General features: G+C 56.0%; 6 protein-coding genes across 6 annotated transcripts; 2 read left to right on the top strand and 4 right to left on the bottom strand.

The window, feature by feature from the left end:
* Window positions 1–900: 900 nt before the first annotated feature.
* Window positions 901–2,710, top strand: PUNSTDRAFT_140692 (uncharacterized protein; the record flags this gene model as incomplete). Its single annotated transcript, XM_007379245.1, has 2 exons — window positions 901–1,460; window positions 1,514–2,710. Exons 1-2 carry the CDS (start codon window positions 1,206–1,208, stop codon window positions 2,708–2,710), a joined length of 1,452 nt encoding a protein of 483 aa, XP_007379307.1. The 5' UTR covers window positions 901–1,205.
* A 183-nt stretch (window positions 2,711–2,893) lies between these two features.
* Window positions 2,894–3,882, bottom strand: PUNSTDRAFT_80712 (uncharacterized protein). Its single transcript, XM_007379244.1, has 2 exons — window positions 3,293–3,882; window positions 2,894–3,240 (listed from the first exon to the last, which is right to left on the bottom strand). Exons 1-2 carry the CDS (start codon window positions 3,858–3,860, stop codon window positions 3,224–3,226), a joined length of 585 nt encoding a protein of 194 aa, XP_007379306.1. The 5' UTR covers window positions 3,861–3,882; the 3' UTR covers window positions 2,894–3,223.
* A 133-nt stretch (window positions 3,883–4,015) lies between these two features.
* On the bottom strand, window positions 4,016–6,240 carry PUNSTDRAFT_96211 (PCI-domain-containing protein). Its single transcript, XM_007379243.1, has 11 exons — window positions 6,144–6,240; window positions 6,007–6,091; window positions 5,874–5,952; window positions 5,568–5,817; window positions 5,444–5,518; window positions 5,254–5,388; window positions 4,944–5,200; window positions 4,797–4,888; window positions 4,612–4,745; window positions 4,433–4,545; window positions 4,016–4,272 (listed from the first exon to the last, which is right to left on the bottom strand). The coding sequence occupies exons 1-11, from the start codon at window positions 6,186–6,188 to the stop codon at window positions 4,083–4,085; spliced, it is 1,455 nt and encodes a 484-aa protein (XP_007379305.1). The 5' UTR covers window positions 6,189–6,240; the 3' UTR covers window positions 4,016–4,082.
* Window positions 6,241–6,873: 633 nt separating this feature from the next.
* Window positions 6,874–10,170, top strand: PUNSTDRAFT_80708 (uncharacterized protein). Its single transcript, XM_007379242.1, has 8 exons — window positions 6,874–7,110; window positions 7,169–7,303; window positions 7,363–7,497; window positions 7,556–7,744; window positions 7,799–7,984; window positions 8,042–8,202; window positions 8,261–8,452; window positions 8,506–10,170. The coding sequence occupies exons 3-8, from the start codon at window positions 7,374–7,376 to the stop codon at window positions 10,066–10,068; spliced, it is 2,415 nt and encodes an 804-aa protein (XP_007379304.1). The 5' UTR covers window positions 6,874–7,110; window positions 7,169–7,303; window positions 7,363–7,373; the 3' UTR covers window positions 10,069–10,170.
* Window positions 10,171–10,478: 308 nt separating this feature from the next.
* Window positions 10,479–13,610, bottom strand: PUNSTDRAFT_130019 (uncharacterized protein; the record flags this gene model as incomplete). Its single annotated transcript, XM_007379241.1, has 5 exons — window positions 10,479–11,000; window positions 11,050–11,379; window positions 11,438–12,936; window positions 12,992–13,441; window positions 13,493–13,610. 5 exons carry the CDS (start codon window positions 13,608–13,610, stop codon window positions 10,479–10,481), a joined length of 2,919 nt encoding a protein of 972 aa, XP_007379303.1.
* Window positions 13,611–14,342: 732 nt separating this feature from the next.
* PUNSTDRAFT_110484 (uncharacterized protein) lies at window positions 14,343–17,565 on the bottom strand (the record flags this gene model as incomplete). The annotated part of the gene is made up of 2 exons (XM_007379240.1): window positions 14,343–16,097; window positions 16,147–17,565. The coding sequence occupies 2 exons, from the start codon at window positions 17,563–17,565 to the stop codon at window positions 14,343–14,345; spliced, it is 3,174 nt and encodes a 1,057-aa protein (XP_007379302.1).
* Between the last annotated feature and the right edge of the window lie 1,945 nt (window positions 17,566–19,510).

Raw genomic sequence — 19,510 nt, 5'->3', positions numbered from 1 at the left:
ACGCCACTAGACGCATCAAGGAAGGAAAGACAAGGGAGAAGGCAAGTTAGTGCCTCCCTTTCATAACCACCGTGCAGCCACGGATGACGGAAGTGAACCGCGAACGCCGCGGGCTATTTCAGCGCAGAGTAGCATGCGGTCGTGATGCTGTCCCTACTTGCTGCTGCAGGTTACCTTGTTCTGCGTGGGCGATGAGATTGAGTTGCTAGAGAAGGGGACTTCCTTTTGGCGCGATTGTTCAGTTCATTTATGCAAGGTTCTCCGCCATGGCAGAGATGATCCAATGAAACCTGATGAGAGATGGTACACTCGAAGCTTCAGACGGCAGGCGAAGTGTAGGGCTTGCGAGCGGCAGTCTCGGAGATGCAGTGGTTTAGATTGGACATCTGCGATGAATACATATACGTATACAGCAGCAGCTGGACGTAGATTGCGCAATCCACCGCCCCTGGCAGTACAGTAGTCTCATAGAAGATTGAGCATTCATCAAGGAACATCCTGCGGCGTTGACAGGTGATATGACCGTGGCAGACGCGAGCCCAGTGCGGCATGGTTTGCAAGAGAGCATCGCGGGCAGGTGGGGGATGAGCCAATAGGCCGAGCTCGTCGCGTCTCGTATTCAGTTTCCGGATACCCGGATGAATCGCATCCAGACACGATCCATGTGCCGGATGCCTTCTGGCACGGGCAGTTGCGCGTAGAAATGGGGAGGGAAAGGAAGCCTGCGAGATCGGATGCGAGGACGCAAACGGGTGAGAGCCGCGGCCCTTTGGGGGTCAAGAAACGGAATGCAGGTCGCGAATGCGGGCACCGGGGCTGTTGAATGCACAACCGCGGGTGGAAGCGACTGGGGGCTCTATAAGATCCGGCGTTTGGCGTCGCTTCGGAGAGGCGACGGGGGGTTGTGCGCCAGGATCAGAACGTGTGCGGCGAACAGTTGGTTGGGTACAACTCGCGATCTGCCACGCCTGCGCGTTCGGATATGGTGGCGCTCTCTCTTACGCGTGGGTGCGACGGCGCTCGGGAACGGGCACCGATGGGCGCCCGCAAAAAATAGGGAGTGTCTGGGAGAGTGCAGCACTGGTACCGTACCGGACCTGGAGCTGGACGAGTTGCGGATTGCTGGGCAAGCACGCGATGGATGGGAACAATGGCCACGTACGCGCGGAAGCTGCGTTTGATGTGGACATTGCCCGGCGCTGCGAATGGAAGCGACGACGTCCGGCAGCCCTGAGTCTGATCCATCGTCGCCTCCCAAGCCGTTCTTGTCCCGCAAGGCCACATCCGGATCCGCTTCCCCGCCACCGCCAACGCCTCGTCCCCTATATCACTCCGAGACATGCACGCCCCTCCGCTCACCACACTCCCCGTACGCCCTCCCCATGCTCGCCGCTAGCCCGATCCAACACGTCTCCGGCCTTGACCGCCTTCTTACGTCTCCCCCTTTCGCAGATACTTCCGTGCGTCCCTCCTTCTCTTTGTCCGACGACGCCCTCATAACGATATGTCACAGTTCGATCACTGTCCTTCCCTCTCTTTCCTCTGGCCCCATCATCATCGCCGCCGCCCCGACCCCGAGTCGCCCATGTCGACCCCAGCATTGGACTCGCCCTCCACGTCCGCATCAGCCTCGCCTTACCTGATGGACATCACGGAGCCGTATGGGTTACCGTCGGCATCTGAGCCGCGGCCGAAGTTGACCTTGGACACCGCAACTCTGGCGACGATCCCTGCGAACAGCGCAGGTGCCTATCACCTCGGCCCATCATTTGACGCGAACACATCTTCCGGTCCTGAGCCCGCCCCGTTAACATCTCCGGCCTCAGCCTCTGCTCTCTCGACCGATGGGTCCCAGTACTATTACGCCCAGCAGGAGATCGCCCCCGGCCCTTCTTCGTGGTCGTCCTCGCTGATCATCCCGCCACCCAACCGCACCATGTCCGCCGGGGCGTCGACATCGAAGCACGCGTGTCTGTACGCGTGCCAACCGACCGCGGCGTTCCTCCCCCCGGCCTGTGGCGCCGCACGTTCGCCCACGCACATCTACCACAGGAGAGCAGCCGCCGCGCCCTACTCCGCCGTCGCGTCGCCCCACCGGCAACGAATCCCTTTCTTCTACCCCGCACCGGACCTGGCTGCCGGCCAGGGCCGCACGCACTTGGTCTCGCATCGTCGGCCGCACCCGCAAGCCCCATACCGTGTATCATTACCTGCAACCGTATTACCGCCACCCTCGCATATCTATCGTGCTACAAAGACCGCGACCGCGGCACCTTCACAGTTACTATCCTACGCCGCTCCAACGTCCCATCATTCGCTATCGAATATTCTCCCTACGTCTACATCAGCACCACCTATACCCGTACCATCCGCCTATTACGCGCCGACAGCGCTGCCCTACCCGATCGAACAGAAGCCACTCGTACTTCACCAGCCCAAGCCCGTGCGGCCCATCCCGCCCATCGTCATCCCCGATCCGACGGAGGAACCGCCCAGGAAACTGCCGCCGCCGCCACCCGCGGAGGTCGAATCGGATTTTGTGGATGACGACATGGAGGAAGAGCTGGATTGGGAAGTGGAAGCAAGCGGGGACGCAGAGGACGTCGGGCATGGAGAGCTTGCTGCAACACACTTTGGATACGGCAATCGCATCGAACGACCGGAATCTATCCCTCTTCTCTGCCAACCCCTTCCCGGGTACCGAGGTTGACGTGACCTAGGGCCCCGGGTGTATCTAAATCGACCGCATCGCAATGTATATTTTGAGCTTACAGCAATAACATCTCCCGTGCATCGTATTTCGGAACGCATGGAAAGGACCTTCGAACGTGGAGCTGACAGCAACTAGCGCCTAATGCACTGGACCAACGCCATGCATCGGGTGTGTCATCACGAACAGGCAACGTCCAATCGATTCTGCATATATTCCCAACTCGGAACGCCTTCTCAATCAAAGCAAGAGGTTGACTCTAAACGATTTGAATTACGTCACAAGCACACTTGTGCGGTGATTGGTTGACGGAGATGCAGCAGCTTTAACGCAGCAACGGCAAGTCTTCGGAGGTCCGAGAATGTAAACACGCACTTCCTCCATAGGAGAGTCAATGCAACGGTCGAGACTGCATTCGTCTACAGCCATGGAGATCGAACGGTGAGACAGCAACGATGTCCAGCGATAGTATTCCGTCCACGACGGAGGAAAGAAACGCAGAGTAATATCCGATCATGAGGAAGCTGCGGCTACGCAACGCGGTCAGCACGCACCATCGGCCGTCAAGCTTAGCCGACTCACATGCATACTTGGATGGAACCGCGGGCTTGAAGTCGTAGTTCCACCCGGCAGGCGACGGCGTGTCTGTCGGTATCCGTATCTCCCTCGGGAACAGGCCACGTATCCGCGCCTCCACCGCCCGCCGCTGCGTGCCCTTGAGCGTCTCGTACGCCTCGATTTCCTCCTCGCTCCGCTGTCGCGGGTCCTCCTGCCGATTCGCCTCGATGTAGAGCCGCGTATCGCCCAGGTCGTGGAGCGTCTGCATCGCCCTCCGCATGCACTCAAACTTCCGTTCTCGCTCCGCCTCGCGTTTCTTGCGCTGGTGCCGCTGGAATAACTTCCACGCGCGCTCAATGGTCTCGTGCGCCTGCACGGAGGGTATGGCGCGTTGCAGCGCACGGCCCACGTCTGACCGCCAGGAGCCTGTCGGAGAGGGCTTGTTGCGGATGTTGCTTGGGTAGAGAGCGCGCCGTATGATCTCGAGCTTCGGGTCCCCGGAAGCGCCCGCAGGCCGGGCGTACCGAACCGAGCTTTGGGCGACCCTGAGCGGGTGCTGCACCCGCTGGCGCGCCAGCAGCGAGGAGGACATTGTGGAAGGCGGAAGTCAAGTGCAGTTCGGGAAAAGCCGAAATTTTGCCCAGTCGCGACGCCACAGCCGCGCCGCAGGACGAAAAAGCTCCGGGATTGCGTTGGACATGTTACAGGATGATATGCATACAAAATACACCGGTGGATACGTAAAGGAAGCTCCCCCAACCAGATGCAGCGCGGGACGACCGAGGGCCGAGCGCACAGCTAAACATTGAATGCTCTACCACCTATCCCCAAATGCTTCCGCGGTCATACCCATGCCCATGCCACCGAGGTTCATGCCCATTCCCATTCCCATCTCGCCACCTCTTCCTTGAGTGCCGTTCTTCCCTACTACGGCTCCGTGCACCCATTCCAGCGTCTCGGTCCATTGCTCCAATGCCGCGTACCGCTTCTTCTCCAGCGATTGTCTAAAAGTAGGATCAGAGACCGCAATCCAGCGAGGATACAAGGCGAAACAAATCGAGTGGGAATGAAGCTCTAAACCCTCCGTGAAGAGGGAGCGAGACATCGCGCCGAAGCGCAGCAGGCTGGGACCATGGGAGAGAATAATTTCGTGGTGGGACGTACTTGCGATCAAGCTCGAGCCGCATGCCGACCTGGTCGATGCGGCCGTCAACTTTACCCTCGAGGATCAAACCAACGAGCAGCTCCTCCACTTCGGGCACGTTCACGTTCAGTTGCTGATCCACGCGAGAGTTCCATCAACATCACGCGGAGGACAACAACATCGAGCATGGACAACAAACCTTGGCCAAAAACGAGAGTTCAAGCCTTGTGTACGGTTTGATGAGGTCGATGAGGTACTGCGTCCGTAAGCTGCGCAGTAGGTCGCCAATATAGGATCGGATGAATGCGTCATCCATGATGGTCGCGCGGTTGTCTAAGATAGTCTTTGAATGGTGCCCAGACGGGCAATTTATTCCGTACCCACCGCGCAGAATCTTCTCCGCTGCATGCACCTCACGGCGCTGATACGCATCTACGAGATCCGTCATGGCTTTGATTTGTGGATCGCTCTTGTACCTGCAGAACAACGCATTGGAAGAAAGGTAAATTCCACGAGTCGATCCAGACCTACGGTTTCGTCTCCTGACTATCGAATGGATTCACTTCGCTGCCCATCAACATATTTGCGAGTACGAGATACTTGAGAACTTGTATCCGCTGCTGCGAGCCGGCCTCATCGTAATTCCGAAAGGACTCGAAGAAGTCTTCGGAAGCGCGGTTCCACTGCCGCTCGCCCATCCACATCTTCCCGCCGCACTCCTTGATGACGCCCATGATACGCGGATGAGGGATTGCGGACCGCACCGAGTTGGAGGCATTGTAAATTTCCTGAATATCCAATAAACAAACGGAACCCTTGAGCTGGAACAGCAGATGAAGACCTTAAGTTTCTTGAAGTTGCGGGTTTCGTTGTACATTTGTATCTCGAGGGCGTAAATCTCAAGGAGCTGAGTACCGCGTTGAGACTGGTCATCGCTATCGGCTCTGTTTGTTGCTTCGTGAAGCTCGCGGATCAGCTGAGCGACATGCGGATCAGAACCTCACAACGGATGGCTTTGTAGTCCAAATCACCTTTGCCAGCCGACCGTACTCCTTCCTATCGAGCCACAGCTTGGCAAGCTTGAGATTTGTCTTGACGGATAATCGCTGTTCTCGCCTCAGCACCGGAATGAAGACAGGGGTCATGAGGATATACCTCGTTCTTCGCCTCTACCAGGGCATCCTTCGTCACTTGGTAGAACTTCTCTAACACGTCGACCTCTACAGGGCCGCCTTTGCCACCGCCAACATAGTCCAAAATACCGTTGATAGTCTTTTCTGAATAGTTGCGTGTGACGGCAGATTTGGTGTAGGTAAGGAGCTCCGTGTACGTCTTCAGCGCGTCTGCCGGTCGATGAAGCTCCAGAAAGAGAAGCTTAGTTGACTGCTTGAGTGCTTTGAAGCCCCTGCAATGCGCAAAGGCGTCAGCCGTCGATGGTCATGGTAAAGCCGCTCAGTTCACCAGTCGCCCTTCTCGTCCTCTTGTTCGACTATTGCCCTAAAGTCCTTGAGCGCGCTTTCAGGGTCGTCCTCCTTCTTCGCTGTGTGGCAAAGCGTCATGAACGAACGAAAGTTATTCTACCAGTAAAACGCACACTTTGCCTTATAGTACATATTCTCCACGTCTGCGCTCCCTGCGTCCTCGCCGTCCTCGCCGTCCGAGTACTCGAAATCATAATCCTACCACACCTCTCAGTTCGTCGCTCGGTGAACAACCTGTTTGCGGCTTCACCTCATCATCGCTGTTTTGCATGTAGTCGGCGTCATCGTCATCCATGTTGGGTGCTTTGCGAGAGGTAAGATCGGTAGCAGGGAACTGATAGGACCTGTAGACTAACGTGCAAGCTTCAAGCCCGGATAACGGAACGCGCACGCGACGCCACTGTTTACAACACAGCCACTTTCTACCGTGACGTTGCGGCGTTGTGCACGTTTGCATTCGGGAGCGCAGACGGTACAGAGGACCGCGACGACGACGACGACTACGACGACGACGAATAGCAGTGCATTCAAGAGATGGCCTCTACCGAAGATGACCGCGCCGCCAAGGCTGCACGGGCTAAAGCCTTGGTATGTGCTCCCCGTCATGATCCTGACCCCGACCTGATGTATCTTGCTCTCGTAGCTCAAGAAGCGACAAGCTAAAAAGGCCGGTGCAGGGCCCTCTGCCCTCGACTCACCTACGCGCTCAGGCTCACCAGCGCTGTCTGACGCGCCTCCGCCCCCAGGTCCTGCCGAGAAGACCGACGGCGATGTTGCGGACCTGTGAGTTCCGGTCCATCTTACGGCGTTAGCCCAAACCTTACAATTCATCCTTAGATTCAGTGCTTCGGACGGCGCGAACACTGACTCCTCCTGGCTTCATGCGCTTGAACGCGTAGACTCGCCGTCACATACCCCCCCTGCAGCCCCGCTTCCACACAGATCTCACTCGCCCAATCCCATATATGGGCGACCTCATTCGCCGTCTCCGCTTGTTCCTCACGTCAACGGTGGTACTCCTCCAGTTCAAACTGTCACCTCTCCTCCCCCTCGTTCGTTCTCACCTTCGGTCAAGAGCCCTCTCTCTCCTCCGCTTGTCAACGGATCCGCGGACATTCACACACACGTGCAACAGCTGCAACAAACAGTGGACAAGCTCACGTCTGAGAATACGTCTCTCGCTGCATCCCTGGAGCGCTTACGTTCGCTCGAAGCAAGTAAGCCTCCATACTTATCCGAGAGATGGTATACGGGCTTAGTGAGGCCATGTTGAAGGTCAGGCAGCGACGCAGTCGTCGCTGAATTCCGAGCGAACCCGTGTACAAGAGCTTGAGCGGTCGATATCGATTCTTACTGGAGAACGAGACCACCTCCGCCAGTCATTAGCGCAGCTCCAGGAGATCGAGTCCAGTAATTCCGTCTGACATCTCTTTCACACATTTATAAGAGCGCTAATACCCCCCTTTTAGCGAATCGACGAATGGAAGTCAATCTGCAAGAGGAGCAACGCAAAGGTCACGACTTGCAAAAAATCGTCGATTCTCTATCCGCCGAAAATGCTGAATTGCAAGGCGCTTCCGCTCGCCTAGCCCAGCTGGAACCCAGTCAGCATCTCCTCGCATCCCGCTTCCCGATTTGCCTAACTTCCCTGTATGCCTGCAGTGTTGCAGAAAGCCGGCAACCTCCTGCGAGAAGAACAGTCCCGCTCTGCTGGACTCCGTCAACAGGTTTCTGACCTTGAGACTCGCCTGCAGGATATCCCCAAGCAGTTACAGACCATAGCCGCCCTCGAGGCAGAGAAACAATCGCTTGAAACCGGGCTGACGCAGCAGTTGTTGGCCGCCGAAGCTAGTGCGTACCTCCCCATGCAATGACAAATGCGAGTGATCCTGAACGTGTGCACAGGGGCGCAGAGCATGGAAGAGTCTCTTGCTGATGAACGTAGCAAGTCACGAGCTTTGCAAGAGCGCCTCTCCGATTTGGAAACGTCAGTGAGAGATGCATCGGCTCTGCAAGAAACAATCGCAATTCTCGTTTCTGAGAAGTCTTCTCTATCGACGCAACTTGAGCGATTACAGGACACCGAGGCTCGTACGTTGCTCTCACAATTCCCGTACGATGGTAACATTCAAGTTAATGACGCCGTAGGTGCTCAAGAGGTCCAAAACTTGCTCGATCAGGAGCGACAGAAGTCACAGGCACTGGAAGGTCGCATTCGCGAAATGGAGATTGAGGCCAGCACCTCCTCAGCCGAGATCACTCGTTTGACATCCAACGAGAAGGAGCTGTCCGAACGGTGCCGTGAACAGGTGGGTGCTGCTCAAGCTGACACTCACCTGACATGCGAATGTAAACGTTCGATCACAGGAACGGGAGCTTCAGAGAACTCAGGCAGCGCTCAGTGGCTTGCAAGCCGCATCATCTGAAAGTTCTCGAAGAGTCCGTGAACTAGAGGATCAGATCCAAAACGATGATACGGCCGAACGACTTGAGGCTTCGTTGAAGAACACACAGGATCGGGCGGATGAGCTTGAGTTCCAGCTTTCCAAGCTCAAGCAGGTATGTTAAACGTCACTGGTTCGTACAGCATGCTCAGTCACTTCTTTGTGCAGGCGCATGATGCATTGAAAGCCGACCGTGAAGCCCTCGAGGCCAAGCTCCGCCAGCACAGTATCACCGCCGAAGATTGGATCAAGAAGCATGACAGTCTCGAAGAGAGAAACGCAACTATCCAAAAGCAGCTCGATGACATCACCTTCGAACGCGATGCTCTCCTGCAAGACAAGGCAGCCCTACAAACCGAGGTAGATGCGGGTCACAAATCAGCCGAGGACGTGCAGAAGCTGCTTGCTCAAGCCACCTCGGACCTTTCCGCCAGTGCTCGGCAGCTTCAGACCGCACAGGCCGAGCTGCGTGCCGCTCTTCGCCGCGCGGAAGAGGCAGAGCGCATTCAGAAAGATCTGCAGGCTGAAGGAACGCAGCTGCTCCGTTCTCTCGACGAGATGCGGCCGAAGGTGGTCGAGCTTTCCAACGAGAAGGCAGAGCTGATGGAGAAAGCGGACGGGCTCGATGCCGCGTTGAAAAGCCGCGATGCGGTCATCGCCCAGCTGGAGGCGAGCCTTACGGAGGCGCAGCAGCAGCGGGACGAAACCGAAAAGCGAAGGCGCAGCATTGTGGCTACACATGAGAAGGAGCACGCATCCTCGCTTCAGGCTATGTCCGAGCTGCAAAAGGCGTATACGGAGTTGCAGACCGATGCTGAACAGGCTTACAGTATGGTGCGCGATTTCGAGGCACAGCGGCGGAACGACCAGCAGTCGATGGCGCGGCACGTAGAGGATGTTGATCGGCTCACCAGGACCGTCGCCGAGCTCGAAAAGCAATTGGCCGCCCTACAGATAGATCTGGCAGAACGCGGAAGGGCGAGCGAGGAGCAACAAGATTTCTTAGGAAGGACACAGACCGAGATCGAATTCCTGAGAGGAGAGATTGCAGCTAGGGATGACGAAATTGAGAAATTGCGGCAGCAGCAGAACAGCGATGCGTCTCCAACAACTCGCAAATCCTGGAATGAGGAGATGTTGAGCGCCACAAGACAGCAGCTGGATCTGGAGCTTTCTGCCTCACAATCGAGGATTCGGGAGTTGGAGAGTGCAGTCTTCGAAGCTGAGGACAGGGCTCACGGACTGCAGAAGCAGGTCAATTCTCTCCAAGACCAGCTTGCGCACTCCATATTGGTTCATGCCCGCTCTGCATCTCAAGAGGGACGCCGCCCATTTTCTCCGACCTTCGCTGCCACGGGTCCTTCGCGACCGTCCAGCCGGTTGAACCATACAGAATCTCGCCGGCCGTCCCTAAACATGGCTCGTAGGTCGAGCGGAACGCTGGCACCGCCTCCGCGTTCGGCCCTGGATTATAACATGTCTCCAGAGACCCGACACAAGCGACAGGTCAGCCTGAACATGCTCAAGGCACGCATGGACAGTGAAGCGGCTGCCGCGAGCCGCCCGGGCCCACGCGCCATGCCCCCCATACCTGCTGGCAAATCTGGCCACGCTCTCAGTTCAGTGACGGAGGCAGATCCCGAGCAGCAGCATTCCTTTCGTAAACCACAGTTCACCAATGAATCATTCTTCTGGTGTTCTTCATGCAGCGGAGATTTGCTGATCCTCTAATACCGTGTATCTATCGCCTTGGTATGATCTTTGATTTCGTATGTATTCCCACCGACGGTTTGACATTTGACCGGCTGATGATCTCTGCCAATGTACTGCACCTTGCGATAGCTCATGCGCTCATGAGCGCTTCTGACCCGCTTAACGTCCCGTGGACGCTGCATTGCTCATCGACGTTTGACTCTGCCGTACGCCGCGTGTTTCCGAACAGCCCTGGTGTATCAGTCCTACTCTGTCCACCGGATACGGTGAAAATGCTGATACAGATGCAAAAATATATACAGATCTGAAGGATTGACCAAATCGCTAGCATGAAACTGATGGGAAGACGCCCAGTGCTAGGGCTACCGTATAGATTATCCCCTTCTGAGAACGGATATCAATATGTATAATCGTGCCTTGTGTGTCCGTCAGTCCAAAGGTCTAGCCTCAAGACTTCCGCATAAGTTGCAAGCAGTCAACGCATTCCCTTCATTTTCAACTTCCTGAGCCGTGAAAGCAAGTCCTGTGAGGAAGGCGATGCTCAGTAGGATCCGAAAGACGTAGAAGGGTGAGCCGACCTGAGCCTCCTCCGGACGCAGTGAACCCCTACCCCTTTCCTCTTCCACGCCCTTCTCGATACTGTCAAGGATTTCGCCGACCAGTTCGCAATAGTCCACGCCGAAGAAGTGTGTCAACTTGGCCGCGCGTCTTCTCCGTACTTGGAACGAAGACCCCGGAACAGGGCTTTCCGCGATAGTGGCTACATCAGAAGACGAGGACATGGGGAGCGAGCGGCGGCGTTGTGAAAGCACCGAGGATGTTTCGGAGATCTCGTCCGAATTGGAATTGGCGGTTGCTTGACCGTATTTCTGCGCAGCCAGTTGAACAAAGGACTCGATAGCATCACTATGCAGGTATTCGTGAAGTTCGGCGAGGGACTGACGGTCATCCTATGACGTGGCTTAGCGCGGAAGATGGAAAATTGGAGATGTCACATACCCTGTCGATGATATCCGAGAGAGAGTTCAATGAAGCACGGTAGTTCCCGTAGACATCGCCAGCTAAATGTGAAGCCCCGTCTGGAGAGTCCTCTTCCTCGCCACCTCTTGAAGGTAGTAGTTGCTTGTTAGAGTCAGACGTCCCGGGTCTTTCCGCCTTCTTTTTCTTCGACTTTAGCTTGATCGCAAGTCCTGGAGGCCGATTGCGTCCTCCTAGCACCGGTGAGACAGGCTGAGAGACCGCACCCTTGATGGGCGGGGATGGAAGTGGGAGAGCTACAGATGCCTGGCGGGTATGATAGAGCGTTTGTGGGGGTGCAACTCCGAACACCTGCATAAAGAGGTCATGAGCTCCGAGCATCTGCCACTCAGCATTTGAAAGTGCGCACGCGTTCCATCTTCAGTGCCCTGCGGACGTTGATAGCCTTCTCGTGCTCGTCAAGTTCTTGCTTCACTCTATCAACTTCATCGGACCACCTAGTTGGGAAAACAGCCGCCGAGCTGCTCCGGCGGCGCCGGGCCTTTACCTCACCCGCTTCCCAGACCGAACGCTCGAGGACTGCTGCCGGTGGCGGCAACGTGGGCTCTGTGTCCGGTAAATCGAGCACCAACCCAGGAGGTACGCGTGAACCCAGAAAGCGATGAAGCTTTGCCAGCCGTTCGCGCTTGCGCTTGCGCTCCTCCTCGGTTCTCTCCTCTGGAGTCATATGCTCGAGAATGGACGGCGTGACTACCGAAAACTGCGAAAGTCTCCCGGGTCCTGGGGATGGCGAGGCGGCAGCAATAGTAGAAGTATCGTCGGTTTGGTCCCCTTCGGTGAAGTCCATGAACGACGTCGGAGAGATCTGGGCGACCGATTTTCGATCTGGGCCAGGCGCTCTTCGAGATGTCACTTCACCATCACTACCAGTGTCGACGCCTGCTCGGCGAGCTTCAGAGATTGAAGGCGGTGACTTGGGAGATTGCTCGGGATCCATATCTGACAAGAACGAGAAGTGATCAGGGCTCAAGGGTGCCGAGTGTCGACGACCCGTAACGGATGTGTACTGAGGGCGTTGCGAGGCATGTGCCGATTTCTGCGAAGTAGAAGCTTCCGCAGAAGACGCTATGGATGCCGCGCCTCGCGTATGTCCCTTGTTGATGCCGGAAGCAACAGGTAGTAGTAGCCGGTTCGATGGGCTGTCCGGGTACTGACTAGAGACGACATCCGGCGTCTGACCAAACATCTTCGTTATCTTCCTGGTTTTCTTGATCAATTCAGCGCGTTCATGGGAGTTGAGGATGTTCGTCGTGGGAGGCAAGGTCGGCAACAGTTCACGTTTGTTGCCTCGGGCGGGCGACGCTTGCCGGGATCCCGCCTTGACCCTGCTTAATGGTGGATCGACGGATGCTGAGCGACGAGCAGCCGTGAGCGACGGTCGCATGAGCCAAGCAGCGGAGCCGCGTGCTTGTGAGACTTCCGGACCTGGACTACTCGGCATCCCGCTGCGGCGATCCGGAGAGGCGGGCGACTGGGTCGTATTCCTGGAGTGAGAGCTTGAGTAGAAGTGGAATGCCGACGGCGGTGGCGAGCTGGGAGAAGCTAGATCGATGAATGACTCGCGGTCAGGTGAGTGGTGGAAACGGAGCTCCCCGTCCTGTGAATATGGAGTAGGGGGTTGTGAGCCTTCAGCGGATGGCCGCCCGGTACGGTAAAAGTGGCTCTCCAGCGACGACCTTGAATCCGACGCGTACATCGTGCTGGATATACTGATGCGATGTTCGGGAGGGCGTCGCCGCGAAGTAGAGGAGCCAATGCTCTCGGTGGCATCCTGTGACGACGAAGGAACGTGCGACACTGCGGGCGGCGTGTTGGACAGATCGGTCGAAGACGCGTCCGACACGAGCCCTGGACACACAACTGTCAGATCGGCGAGAACAGCATCGTGGCGTTTACGCCGTACCTCCGTCAACCCGCTTAAGACCGTTATTATCCGCCAACTTCATGAATGCCCCCTTCGCCATGCCCAACACCTTGTCTACTCGAGGCAGCGACAGAGAGGGGTGCGGAATGCGATTTGAACGCGAGGATTCCCCGGAGGAACGGCGTACGTCTTCCAACGACGCAGTCGACTGCGTAGAGGGGGAGTCCGGAGATATTTCCTGCGCGACGGTTGCGGGAAGTTCGTCCTGAGATACCCGCGCCTGATAACGGATTTCAAGCGCAGGCGGACGGTTGATGTACGGGTTGGGGACAGGCGGTACCCGTTCGGCGTCGCGAATCCTGGTGATGACAGGCGAGGTCGGTCGCCTGCTGACAGCGGACTTCTTGGGTCTCGGGGGAGGGGGAAGGCCGGATGCCTTGGGCTGGCCCAGGGACCGTGTCTCGGGCTCACGCGTCCGCTGGTCGTGAGCTGGAAAACTGGTAAGAAGGCCTCCTGCGGCTGGACGATGGAGACAATCACCGAGGAGTGCGTCGAGGTCGGGGGAGATCACAAGCGGAGCGTCCGACTTGGGCACGACGACCACATAGGAACCAGCCACATCGGGGTCGTCAGAGCCTGTGCCTTCGATTGCTGCCATCGTGATCACCGGCGTTGATCCTTGTCAACCGGTCGTCCCAGGCGCTCGTTTGAATTGTAGTACGTCGATCGTTTCAGGTCGTGAGGTCGCTGTCGTCGCTGTCGTCGCACTCGTCGCACTCGTCACCGCCGTCTTGCGGACGATTCTTCTGCTTTTCCGGGCCAGACGTTTGAAAAGAAGTCTATACACGCGGTACGTACACGTGTAGTATGAAGAGAAACGGAGACTGAGGGGTAAAGAACGATAAAGGTCAGGAGAGAAAAAAGCACCAAGTCCAGGCTCGGAGACCCGACGAGGCGGTGAACCGTTCCGGACGCCTGAGTATGCAGCGCTCGCCTGCATCAACTGTCACATTCAATCAGCAACCCTGCCGTTTCTTTCCCCTGTGCTCTTCGTTTCCTTGTCGCGCGCTGGGCTCGTGTTTGAGTGGGCTGGATTGGCTGCAGTGCAGAGGCAACAGCTTGACTGTCCTCGAGTAGCATTCACGCGCAAGTATCACTTCCGCAGCTTGCGTCTGCTGGAGACGCAAGAGGATCAAATCTGGAGCGTACTGTGATGTCGGAGATGTGCGGTAACCTGACAACGCCACATTTCGTGCGCGAAGAGTCCTTACACGATGAGAACGATATCACGCGGAAGAAGTGGGACACGAGGAGTGAAGGTGAATATGTATGTACACGTAACTATAGCTGACGGGCGCACAGTAACATGTAATCGAACACGCCCCCGAGATCACTGCACGGGCACCTTGCGTGGCGGTAGAGGAGGGGGAGCAGCCTTTGGCATATCGTGCACGGATGCACCATCGTTGCTTCCCGTGGGATCTCCGACGGGCTCGGGTGTGCTCCCTCGCGATTGCTCGTCTGTCGACAGTCTTCCGCTTTCGACGCGAGACTGAATCGATTTGAGCGCCGCAGAGGCTGAGGAAACCGATCGCGGCGGTAACGGAGGAGGTCCTTGGGGCGATTGTGCTGCCTCCGTTTCAACCACCTCTCTATGAGATGGCTGCGGCTCGGGAGCAGACGAGGAAAAATCGTGCTCAGTTTGTCCTTGACCTTGAGGTTTGAAAAGACGTGTGACGACCGTCTGCAGGGCTGGAGATTTGCCCTTCTGATCCGTCGATGGTGCCGGTGCCACGTACCCGAGGGACTGCACTTCCCCTCTGTGGCTGGCATGTATGCCAGGTATCGTCATGGTCTTGGCTTGAGGAGGCTGCGTGTGTATGGGGGCAGGAGTAGGTGGAGGTGAGACTGAGGGGAAATCAGGTTGACTTGGAGTATGCAGTTGGGTCGTTGTACGAGACATTGAAGGAGCCACATATTTGCTAGTTTGCAAACTGCCATCCAACTCAGAGGTGGTCCTGACTCTGGATGGTCCAGCGGGTGATGTAGATAAGCCACCGGTGAATGAGGACGGTCGTCCAGGGTTAGGCACGCTCGGTTGTGAAACAACCCGCTGTCTTTCATCGCCCCTCTGTGGAATGGCGATCGGAGCAGTGCCGTCTAAGTCGTGCCGAGACGATCTGCGCTCTTCTACCTTAGCCCGTATTTCAGCAAAGCTGGGTCGAATCTTCTGCGACAGCGAGGCTTGGCTGTTCGTGGGTCGCTGTTCAGTAGGCCCGCCATCTGGCACATCCTCTGAGCCTTCGTTATTGCGTCGTAGCGATGCCCAATTGACGCCCCATTTCCGCATCGCTTCCTTGGCCTGGGCCTGAATGGCCTGTTTATCACGCGATTTAAGCGTAGATAAAAAGCTGCTCCCGTTTCCGGGGCTGGAAGGAACTGTGCCATTGGCGAAGACCTGAGGCGACGATGGTGTGGGTGGTCGCCTTGCAGACTCTTCGCGCTCTGGGGTACCGCTGCGAGACGACGAAGTTGAGGATGAGCTATGTTGAGATGTCGATCTTTGTGATGTTCCGGGTCTGAGCAGAGAAACGTCCGAACTTGTTGTTCTCACTGGGGGCTCCGGCACGGTTTCGCCACCCTCAGCAGTGGATGACGTTGGTTGCGCGACCTCAGGGGCACTGAACCCGGAAACCACGCTGCGTCCACGAGCAGCTTCCGACGAGATAGCCGATTCAGTAGATATTGACGGGTCCGAAGCAATGGAGTCTTCGTTACGCAATGCTGCGAACCAACTGCGTCGTTTTGTTGCCGAAGGATTGCTGGAGTTGCCGAGAACGGAAACGTCCGCCGAAAGTGAGGCCGGCTCAGAGATGGGATGCAAAGGTAACGGTGCAGACATGGACCGCTCGCCTGTACTAGTGGGCTCTGCTGATTGAGGTACGGCAGCAGCATCTTGCGATGCCGTAGAGCCGGGGAGAGCTGTCGTCGACGCACTCGGACCGGCGTCCGAAGCATTCAAACTTTCGGAAGGTTCGTGTGTTTCTCGAGATGCATCAGCCCAAATGCCGCCTCGGTGCTCGTACGATGAACTCTCAAAGAACGCAATATCGTCCATATTAGGCAGAACGATTGACTCAAGAATCTGTAGTACTTTCTCAGTCTCAGGAGAAATCATTGGTGTTAGTACTTACGATTTCCTTCAGCCTTGATTCGATGGTGCTCAAGATCATGCCCCAAGTAATCTGTCTGTCACTAACCACCGGCTCCACGTCCAATTCCATCCGCGGCATCTGCGTAAACGCGTACCAAATCCGATTGCTCGGAGGTCGCTTCACCTTGATAAGCAAATTACCCTCGATCTCCCTGAGCACTGCGGCAAGAACGAGTTTAACTGTGTAAGTTTTGAAACGGGGGCCCAGATTGATAATCGCTGTCGCCTCCGCAGTGACGCGCACTTCGCCCTTATAATGTATTCGCACTTCTAGTGACGCATCACCCTCCTTGGTGAGCTCCTTCAGCATAGGCTTGCTGAAGGTAGGGGGTCTATTGCCGACAGAAACCTCCTTGATGTTCACGTCAGAGAGGAAAGCAGGTCGCTTCACTTTGGCCAGCTTTTTCATCAGCCTCCCAATGATGAATCTCTCGAGCAGCTGGGTGCGATAGAAACTGAAGAATAGCCGGCCGATGAGGGCATTCAACCAGCGCGTCGGTATTACGTCGGGCTGTTCATCCAAGGTCGAGACTAGATGCTCCATATCGGGCACCTTGAAGACTGGTTCGAGGGGCTCCAGGGTGGGATGGTTGGCAGAATGGTCCGAAGCGTGAACGAGGGCATGGTACCAGTCTTCCATCTCCACATTGGAGCGCACGAAGATGAACCACGGCGTGAGGACGGTGTGGGCCTCGTCCCTCGCAGCGTCCCTCGCCTTCTGGATTTCCGCGAGTTTCTCTAGCTCTTCTGCCCTCTTCTTCTCCTTCTTCTTCGACAGTCCAGTATCTCGCTCTTCGGCCTCCTGCTTCTTCTCATCAACGAGACCTTCACCCAACTTCATTTCCTTCGTCAGGCTCGGCATCTCCTTGTCTGGCGGCGGTATCCGCGGCCTGAGCATTATCGCGGTTCGCTTGGCGAATAGCTCCCCGTCCTGCAGGCCTTCCGGATAGATCATCACGTCGTGGCCACCCATCTCAATGGCAGCTTCACACTCCTGCATCGCTTCGTCCTCATACAGATAGAGCACCTTCCCCTTCAAAGCGACATACCACATGTCCTTGGGACGGGAACGTTTCGGATCCTTTGACCGTGCGTCCAGGAACCCCCGGACCTTAGTAGCATACGACGCATTCTGCTCCGTCTCTTCGAATGTCCGCCGCATGATGAGCCATCCTTTCCTGGCCTTGGGTTGATCGTCAATGTCACGAGTAGCAGAAGCTACTTCTGGCTCTTCCGATACCGACTGGTCCTGTAGGGAAGCTTTCGCTGGCTTGGTGACATCGGGATCGCCCACAGGCACGGAAGTGTACACCGCGAAGAAGACTATGCTGATGATAACCAGAGGAAGGAAGGTCAGTCCGCCTAGAATATAGGCATATACAAGAGTCCGTATGGACATCGCGAGTAACGTGGTGGCACCTCAGTGCGACGTCGTGAAAGCGCGCTGAGGCGGTGTTCAGTACAGAGTCGCAATAGATATTGAGAGACTGGCTGACTGGTCAGTGTAATACGTGATTCAGCGGTCAGTCTTCACAATTGAACAAGGAGCACGACTCAGAGCATAGAGCATAAAGGATGTTGCAGGTAAAGGTCGTGGCAGGCGGTCCAAGAACGACCGCATATCGGGAACCCCAGTGAAGTCATGAGGCAGCCACGTGCACGCGCCTCGGGTACTAATAGTAACAATTTAGACAAATTACTTTACCTGGAACCGAACACCGACGATGATTATCAATGTTAGCCAATGATCCATGCCGGTAGAATACCGTTTATTACAACATAGACCTGAAACATACAAATGACGCTACGCGAATGCCACAGCTCCCCGCGGTGAGCAGATCTATATCACCAGAACCTGGACCCGGCGCGGTGATCTGCATGCTGCCACGGACGCTGCTTCCGTCGAGAGCTCGCCATGAGTCTGATGTCGCGAGAGAACAGACCTCTCCGTGTCTGCTCTTCGACGGTTGGAAGTACCACTCGCCAATGCCCACGTTCGTAGCGCCATTTCTCTACCACAGGCTTCGAGCGTGGTATTGAAGGGACGTCGGGCATCAATGGCGGGTAAACCACGTTCACCGCCGGGTGATTCGGAACTGTTAGTCGGGTCTTGAAGAGCGAATCCTGGAACGGCACAAGACAGGACAGATCTCGAGGAGCGGCAGGGCAAGGAGTAAGCACAATGTCCGGTATAGACCGCTCCGTGCCGCTGAGATAATCATAAGCTTTTGCCCATGATTGAATAAGTTCATCGCACTGCGCTGGCACTCATATACCTTACAGATATCCTTTCCCTGGGGCGTGATCGTTGGGGTGGGATGGAGGAAATCGGAAGCTGCTCGCAATTGTCGGGAGCTCGATCAAGTACAGCCTCGTCAACGTCGCCCGCCGACTCTGACAATGTCTGAGAATCCTGATTAATGTTTGACTCATCCATGCATTGTTTGGTACATGCCGCATTCTGGTCACCGTCATCCTGCACCTCGCACTCCGAGAAAAGCCGCGCGAGAAATTCAACATCCTGAGCAATGGTACTGTGCACCGTGCGGCAGGAGGATCCGCATACAGCGGCCATCATTTGCAAGGACTGGCTTAGGCCGGATACGTTCCATGACCTCAAAGCCATAACGGACTGTCCGCGCCGCTATGATACTAAGTTCGGACTATACAGAGATGGTTTGGACGACTCACCTCTGAGTGCTGTATATCGCAGGAGGTTGAGCCTTTTTCAGCTACGATCTCGATATCAAGTATACCCTCTGACCGGGTAAGGTGCGTGAACATGATGGCTAGTTCAGAGACTCGTAAGTGATCGAAAGTAGTGCTACGTCTCTATCCAATGATGAATGATTGCGTGGTGTGTGGTCTCAATGCATAGAAGGGAGCAAGGTCTAGTTCCGCAAACATGTGAAATACCCCGTGGGGAAGCCACTGATCCGGGTACAGTGATCCACCGTTCCTCTGGACAGCACCACTCCCTTGGACACGGGCTAATTTCTCCACATCGCCTGACTCTTTCCTCTTGATTATTTATATATATATACATCCAATGGATCCTCACCATCTCTTGTAGCCCGATGGACAATATGTAGTGTTTTACTCGAATGAAAAATCGGAAACACCATGGTGGCTGTGCTATTCAATCTTTATGTGGGCTTTGAGGTGTTTGTGAGCTACTGTACCACAAATCAGTGTACATATTCAGACTCTACAGTGCTGAAAGCACTATCTGCAACTGAGCTCATGAGGGTACATGTATTAATGGGCCCAATATCGCTCCAGGTTTCTGCATGCTTCGGCGGAGCAGCAGCTAAGGCAGCCATGTGACTGTCGGTTAACCTCCG

Source organism: Punctularia strigosozonata, assembly GCF_000264995.1.
Source record: "Punctularia strigosozonata HHB-11173 SS5 unplaced genomic scaffold PUNSTscaffold_1, whole genome shotgun sequence".
Lineage (NCBI taxonomy): Eukaryota > Fungi > Basidiomycota > Agaricomycetes > Corticiales > Punctulariaceae > Punctularia > Punctularia strigosozonata.
This window is presented reverse-complemented; position numbering and strand designations above follow the sequence as displayed.